Here is a 7,892-nt window from a genome sequence, read left to right as displayed (position 1 = left end):
TTGACCGTGTGCCTATTGATCTGAGTGGTACGTCGATAGCACAACCTGACAAGTTTATTAAACAAAGTTTTCTATATAACATGTCAGGAGAGTTAGCTCCTGTATGTAATTTCACCGGAACCGAATTGAACAGTTGCTTATAATAGCGTTTTCGACTTGAATATATTGCGCATTTATATGCATCTGTGTTATAACATGATAACACGTGTTATGCTAGAGGCACATATTATTGCGGCCTGTGTTAAAAAATATATAAAAATATATAAAAATATAAAAAAATATTAAAAAAATAAAAAAATATAAAATATTTTATATTATATATTATATAAAAATAAAAAATATATAAAAATATAAAAAAAAAATATATATATATAATGCCACTACGATTTACTGTATTGTATCTTTAACATATCTAGCTCTCGCATGCTCCCAAAACATAACACGTGTTAGTGTGTTATATCACCCTGGCATATAAATGCATAATATGCTACACGTTAAGAACAAATATAAGCTCACACCTTTTCGGCTTGGGTGGTAATTTTGTCTTCATATAAAGAGATTAGACCAGGGTTGTCCAACCTTTTGCAGAGGAGGGTCACATGGAATGATTATGATGAAGGAGGGGCCGCATGAACCCTACGCTCGATTTTTTACCCGAAGCCCAAGGCAACAAAATGTGAGCACTGCGCGCGGAGCGCACTGATTTATTTTCCTTCCTGATAAAACAGATGAATAAAGTTCAGCCGCCCCCCCTACCTCCGCTGAGAGAGTGTCACACAAACTGACCTGTATACAGTTTTTTGGACCCAGAAGGTTCGAATGACTGATTATATAGCTTCAAATTGCTATCAATAAATCTGCTCACTAAAATATCGCACCGTAAAACATCTCTGGCGGGCCGGACGCAACCCTGCGGGGGGCCGGACTGTGGCCCGCGGGCCGTAGGTTGGACAACCCTGGATTAGACTGTATAAATATCATGGTGCTGCAATGAATGTGCAGCATTTTACGGCGGAAATGTTAAAGTACCTTCGACAAGTCAAAGTAGAAAAATTCTTCTCAATGACAAAATGCTTCTATATATATATACTTTGAATAATATAACTGCAAATTGATGAATAATTAAATTACAAAAGGTATTCACTGAAAATATATTTTCTGGAGCTTAGTAATAACCAATTCAAATATTTTATTTGATAGATTTTACTGAAAATATTGTACAAAAAAAAAAAACATTTTCTCTGAGGTTATCATCAATTTGCCGTCTTTGATCATTGTTGTAGGTAAACTTTTGTGTGAACGGAAATTATTTTAGCGACTGTTATAGTGTTTAGGTTTCAAACTACTTTCCTCATGGAATCATACATGTAGATCAAATCTGGCCGAAATTTATGCCCGAGGAAAACGGCCATTTAATTGGATCTAATTTCGCCACGAGAACTAGTTTGATGATAACAGCAAGACGTGATGAATATATGTATATACAGGTGAGTAGTGCATTAGATGAGAAATGTTTAACCAAAATAACCCAACAGATCTTAATTCGATTCTTAGGCCTAACGAATAAACTAAAAGAGCAATCGACACAGCAAGTGTCTAAAGTATTCTATTTATATTCAGCCAGACATGGCATATTATTATCATTGCAAACAAACGAAAAAACAATGCCGGTACTATAGGGCTTCCGTAGTCTTCATATGGGGGTGTGTATCCCAGTGCGTTGATTTTGTTTTTAATCCCATTGCTGTTTTGTATACAACTATAACAGGTTCACCAACAATAACATACAACTGCGACGACGTGTCTTTAAATGTTAACTATGGCGTACCTTGCACCATTGGATTACATTGTTTTAATCATATTCCTGATGTTCTCTGCCGGGGTCGGTGTCTACCACGCCGTACGGGGAGACCGCCAGCGCTCTGCAGATCAATACCTACTCGCGAACCGTAGCATGCACCCGATACCCGTGGCTATATCTGTCATCGTGAGCGTCCTATCCGCTGTGACATTCTTGGGAACACCTGCCGAGGTATACATCCACGGGCCTCAATATTGGGTGGTGATCCTCAATAAAGTTATCCCCTTCTGTCTCGTGGTCTTCTCATTTTGCCCCTTGTTCTATCGGCTACAAGTGACCAGTATCTACGAGTATCTGGACATGAGATTCGGTAAGGCTGTCCGATACTTGGGTGTAACCATCAATTTTGTATATTTGATGATCTACATGGGTATAGTGGTCTATGCCCCAGCCCTAGCATTGAATGCAGTCACGGGCATCAGTCTGGCCGGTTCGATACTAGCTGTTGGTTTCGTCTGTACATTCTATACGACGATCGGGGGAATTACTGCAGTCGTTTGGACAGATGTCTTTCAGGTGAGAATAAATTCTCCTATTACACAAGTGAGACACGGACCCAACTATCATGTTTAGCTACTTCGACAGATACAATTGTTGTGAAGAACAATTCATCCAAGCAGCTATGCAAAGTCTTGCTCCTCTTTGGAGAAATCCTTCCCATTCCATCTGAAATCTTTGATTTGCTCTTGGTTTTTCTTGTCATATTTTCAAGGTAAAATGTTAACATGTGGATTGAGACTGACACCAATGTCATCATCGTGCTAAGAGCTTCAATATGTGTTTGTAAAACCCACCTCTAGTGACGAAAATAAACAGGGCGGTGTCGTGCGGGTCGAACAACAGCCAAGTCACATATCAAGTCACATGATCACTATAGGTGGCTTCTTTAAGGTTTTTCCCCCTTACAACGGATATACCTTTGTGACAGATGTCCATATAATCTTTAGTCAATGTTGATAACTCCTGCTAAGTAAAATCTCCATGCTCCATGGTGTATCCCTTTTATTTGGCTCCTGTGGGTTTTAGTGTCACTGTTATTGAATTTGGGAACTTGTGGAAAGACGATTCTAAAGGTTACCGTACTACAGTTAGTGTTTGCGTGAGAACATAATGTCAAACTGTGAATTGTTTGACTTCTAAGATTAACGTAGCTGTATATATTAATCAAGGTGAAACAATTACATTAGGTTGCTATTTTCTCGAAAACATTTGGCAAAAGTAAAATGAATGAGTACATCGTAAAAAATCAGCAGAATTGCTGATATGAACATTAAAAAATCATTTTATCGACTAGAGCAAAATCATATTTTAAGATACAAGGTGCATTTTGATAGACAATGACGTTATCAATTCATATATAGGTAACACATTTTAATGGTACATCAAATCGAAGTTTGTAATGACAAGCTATATTGCCATATTGACAACACAGAAAATTTTCTGTGGTGCACTAAGGGAGGGCTTATAGACCGTGACTTATATATATACATTCAATCAACCACATAATATGTCTTGTTACGGGACACACAGATTTCGAGATGGAGTTTCAACTAACAAGATGGAATATTTGTCTATTCTAAGTGACTGTGATATCGTCTGCCCAGGGAATATCCCATTAAGCACGTATCGTTTAATTATTTACTATGCTAACACAGATAAAGATAAAATGCAGCCTCCATATAAAACTCAAGTCAACAGTTCAATTGACCGGTGCGATACCGAGCACACTTAACAGAGAGAATTGTAAAAGACTATTAGGCCTTAACAACCAATCTATCAGTCCTGCGCTTATACCTGTAGGACTAAAGATTGTTCATCTTAGATAAAAGTCGGCGTCCCCTGTACAACAGTACTAACATTCAGAGGCTATAGTACATAAACCCATCAAGATGAAGCTACATTCGTTGTAATCCAAGAGAAACGTGTTGACTACCTCGTTTCCTCCCCTCAACCCCCCCCCCTCCCCCACCCTGAGGCATCTCAAACCCACGAGTTCTTATATTAAAGTTCCAAAAATGTCTCCTCACTAGTCTTCTCTCATTTTTCTTCTGGTGATTTATGTAAGTATTAATTTCTTGACATGATCAAGTTTATCTGTAAATTCGACGTCACCCCTGTTGTATTTGTCGGTCGGGAGGGTGGATGTGAGGGAGTGGGGGTTAAGGGGCAAAGGGGACGATCGAAATAAACACAACGGAAATGCGATTGAATTGAACAATGTTTAGCTAGCATTCAAAAATGATAAGAGGTTAGTCACACGCTGTGGCTATGGAACATAAAATGTGTTTGCTCATCACCTGTTGGAAAACTACGGAGGCTTTAAAGTGACTTTGAGATATTGGGGTAAGCAGATAAATATCTCAATAACAAAACTCAAATGGGGATTTATGACCTGAAATGACATATTTAAAATGTGCTACAAACTTGTCAAAGACAAATGTTGTTGAACGTTATTCAAGGGTGCTCCATTGTTTATACAAAGTTAAAAGAAAATATCTTTGGGATTTATAAAACAAAATATTAACATTAAGACATACACCGATAAGTACACGTGATCATGAATTTAACCTTTAAAGCAGCATTCAGTTGATTAACTCCTTATGTCCCAATTTCCATGTCATATCATTGTTCCTTGGGGAAGATATTTACACATTGTAATTACTTAACGGGCAGGGGACGCCCCTCCCCCATTGGAAAACTTTTTTTTGTGTCAGAGCTAGGGCATTGGGCGAAAGCTTTCTATTCTTTAGCTGGTGGTATTAAATGTTAGTAATTCTCTGATTTTGAGTGTGGGAGGGGAAACCCATTCCCCACCCCAGTTGCTACAGCACTGCGTATTACACGTTTTATCTCTTTTCCATTTTCTCAGAGCGTTGTCATGTTGCTTGGATTCCTGGTAACCCTCGTGGCGAGCTCCATTCAGGTTGGCGGTCTGGTGAATGTGTTCGAGATCAATGCGAGGGATAGGCGTGACACCTTCTTAGACTTCCGTCTCAATCCAACCATTCGTCACTCATTTTGGTCCGTTTTCATTGGCTATGGATTTCTCGTAGGGTCGTATGTCGGGACCAATCAAATCATCGTACAGAGGTACATGACTTGCAGAACTTTAAAACAGTCACAGCTTGCCGCTGGTATAGGAACTATCGGTATCGGTGTAGTAGAATTCCTAGCCGTCTTATGCGGCATGAGTATGTATGCATATTTCGCCGGATGTGATCCTTTGACTTCCGGTAAAATTCAAAGTTCAGATCAGTTGATGCCTTTTATAATGGTGGAGCTATTTCAGAAAGCACCCGGTGTGGCCGGTCTCTTGATATCCGCAGCCTTCAGTGCGTCGCTGAGTACGGTCTCATCGGGGGTGAACGCACTCGCGACCATGACTGGCCAAGACTTTATTCGATATTTCTGGCCAGATATGGAAGACTTCAAATTCACCTTGATCCTGAAATGCGTATCAATATTCTTCGGACTGGGTTGCATATGCATGGCATTCTTAGCCTCGGTACTAGGCGAGATTCTTCCATTGACCTTGAGTGTCATCGGAATTCTCAATGGACCGTTACTAGGTGTTTTCAGTCTTGGAACTTACTTTCCACGAGCCAATTCAAAGGGAGCCATATGTGGAATTGTAATCGCCATGGCAATAGGAACTTGGCTAAAACTAGGAGCCATGGCTTACCCGCCAATCATAGACGATCCTCCACTTCTCATTGACCAATGTCACGTTGATACTGAAAACGTCACCAGTATTCTCGCTACTGATTGGATGGAAGAATTTGTGTCTGACGTCACTCCTTATGTCACCAGTATGGCTCCCATGACAGGTACCATGGACCGCACGGGTATAGCTCGTCTGTACGGATTGTCGCATGCGTATTACACACCTTTGACGTGTTTCGTTACCATCATAGTAGGGATTCTCGTGAGTTTGTTGACAAACTCCAACGATCCCCCTGTTGATCCAAAACTGATCAGTCCTTGGGTAAAGTCATTCTGCTGTTGTCTACCGAAGCCATGGAGGGCCATGTTAGGTGATGTCGCAGACGACAATGACAATATCAATGAGAGCAAATATAACTACGCACCGGTAGATCTGAAAATGGATGCTAGAAGATATGCAAACGAAGACGAAAATCAAAATGGCGACACCGCAACTGTTTGAAAAGAACTAAACAATAAAATGGCGCCTATAGGCTGATAATCATACAATACTATTGTAAGCACAAATGATTGGATGCCTTGACAGAATAAAATATAAAGAATGAATTAAAAAAAATTAGGAGAGCTTAATACCACGGGTATATAGTTTCATTGATCAGTGAATCCCCAAAATGTAATTTGTTTTATAATACGAGGATATGCATTATTGATCATTATTTCGTCACTGATGGTCCGTAATTAAGTTGTAATTCTCAATGATATAGTAAGAGCAACTTTTATACTCCTTAATGTAGTGCCAGTGTCGAATGGAGTCGAACGAGTAACAATACGACACCGTATAGCAGCACCAGTTATTATGACAGATGTCTATGGACCGCCATTGCCGCCAAAATGAAATCGATAACAAAACACGAAATCAAAGTGTGTAATTGCCAGTCGGTGTATACATGACGCATGACAAAGTATTACAGGGACGTCCACATCATCCTCTGTTGATATAGATATGGCAACGTTATTTTTTTCTTTTATTTTGTTATTCTTTTGTATTTCTACTTATGTTTGATATATATGCTTTAAAATCTAACGCCCACATTTATGTGTGTCCTGCCTCCTATCTTTGATTGTGATGTCAAATTAATTGTTTCACTTTCAGTTGGACAGTTATTTGATTTCGCAAGATATTAAATATGTTTGACAAGTTATGGTTTGATTTCGCAGTTTCAATTATTATTATTATTTTGCAGATATGGCCGCTCATTATTATCAGACGCGCTTGTGAGGATTCGGATATACGAGCCACACGAAAGAAGCTTGTTCGTAAGACTAACCACCTAAACCAATCAAAATGGCATGCACACATATGTCATTTTATCGATATAGGGCCTATATGCTTCAGATTAGGTTCATGCAGGCGTTCATTGAAATATAAACCCTACATTTATGCCTCGTCACGGAGTAGAAGTCATTCTCTATAAAAAAAAAAGAGAAAACAAAAACAAAAGGAGGAAAGACAATTACAAACGTTATGTGTGGTATCGATGAACTAATTCGTAAAGAAGTGTTAAAGCTACCATCAAGTGATAATTAAAGTAAATAACTATACAACGTTAACATAAATGGAAAACTTGCACAGCAAATCAAATAAATCGATGAAACCTAAATATTCCCACCACAATCATAAACCTCTTACGCAATAAACACCTCAGAATAACTTAACACTAAACTAAACAGCAAAAACGAACGAAGAAAAGAATAACTTTAAAGAACTGACTATCGTACGCTAACTGGCTTCAAAATGGCGGCTTTACCTATCTCCTTTAGATTACATAGAATTGTGATTTTTCTCTTGTTTTCTGCTCTCTTCGGAGTTAATCATGCACTTCACAGAAAACCGCCAGCGAACTGCGGACGAATATCTCTTATAGCGAATGGTAGTATGCATCCTATACCGGTCGCCATATCCGTGGTCGTTAGCGTGTAGTCAGCTGTAACTTACCTATAGGCACACCGGCCGAGGTCTATACAGTCATTGACCGCAGTTTTGGGTAATAGGTATAAACAAAATCATGGTACCCTACATTGTAGCCTTCGCTCTTTTGCCCCTTGTTCTATCATGGAGCTCTGTTATAGCTCCGTGGTTCTATCGACTTCAAGTGACCAGTATCTACGAATATCTGGACATGAGATTCGGTAAGGCTGTCTGTCATGTATGGAACGCAAAAAGGACCACAACATATGATGATGTTAATGATGATCTAATTTTATACGTTCATGTACTAAAAAACTTACGATCATGTATACTGAACATATACGATGATGTACTAAAAAACTAAGATGTACATCAGACATAAAGGATGATGTAATAAAA

The 7,892-nt window shown here is 39.0% G+C and overlaps 1 protein-coding gene across 1 annotated transcript; it reads left to right on the top strand.

Annotated features, from left to right (window-relative positions):
• The first annotated feature begins 1,768 nt into the window (after positions 1-1,768).
• LOC139984308 (sodium-coupled monocarboxylate transporter 1-like) lies at positions 1,769-6,760 on the top strand. Its single transcript, XM_071998173.1, has 2 exons — positions 1,769-2,377; positions 4,731-6,760. The coding sequence occupies exons 1-2, from the start codon at positions 1,811-1,813 to the stop codon at positions 6,024-6,026; spliced, it is 1,863 nt and encodes a 620-aa protein (XP_071854274.1). The 5' UTR covers positions 1,769-1,810; the 3' UTR covers positions 6,027-6,760.
• Positions 6,761-7,892: the final 1,132 nt, after the last annotated feature.

The sequence above is a fragment of the Apostichopus japonicus genome, chromosome 17, assembly GCF_037975245.1.
Source record: "Apostichopus japonicus isolate 1M-3 chromosome 17, ASM3797524v1, whole genome shotgun sequence".
In the NCBI taxonomy this organism is placed as follows: Eukaryota; Metazoa; Echinodermata; class Holothuroidea; order Aspidochirotida; family Stichopodidae; genus Apostichopus; species Apostichopus japonicus.
The sequence above is the reverse complement of the archived record's forward strand: the minus strand, read 5'-3'. Positions and strand labels throughout refer to the sequence as shown.

What these genes read in the sequence shown, in the direction of transcription:
- LOC139984308 (XM_071998173.1), top strand. Translation starts at nt 1,811, where the DNA reads ATGTTAACTATGGCGTACCTTGCACCATTGGATTACATTGTTTTAATC. An exon ending in TTTGGACAGATGTCTTTCAG is followed by an intron (nt 2,378 to 4,730) that starts GTGAGAATAAAT and finishes CCATTTTCTCAG; the next exon opens with AGCGTTGTCATGTTGCTTGG.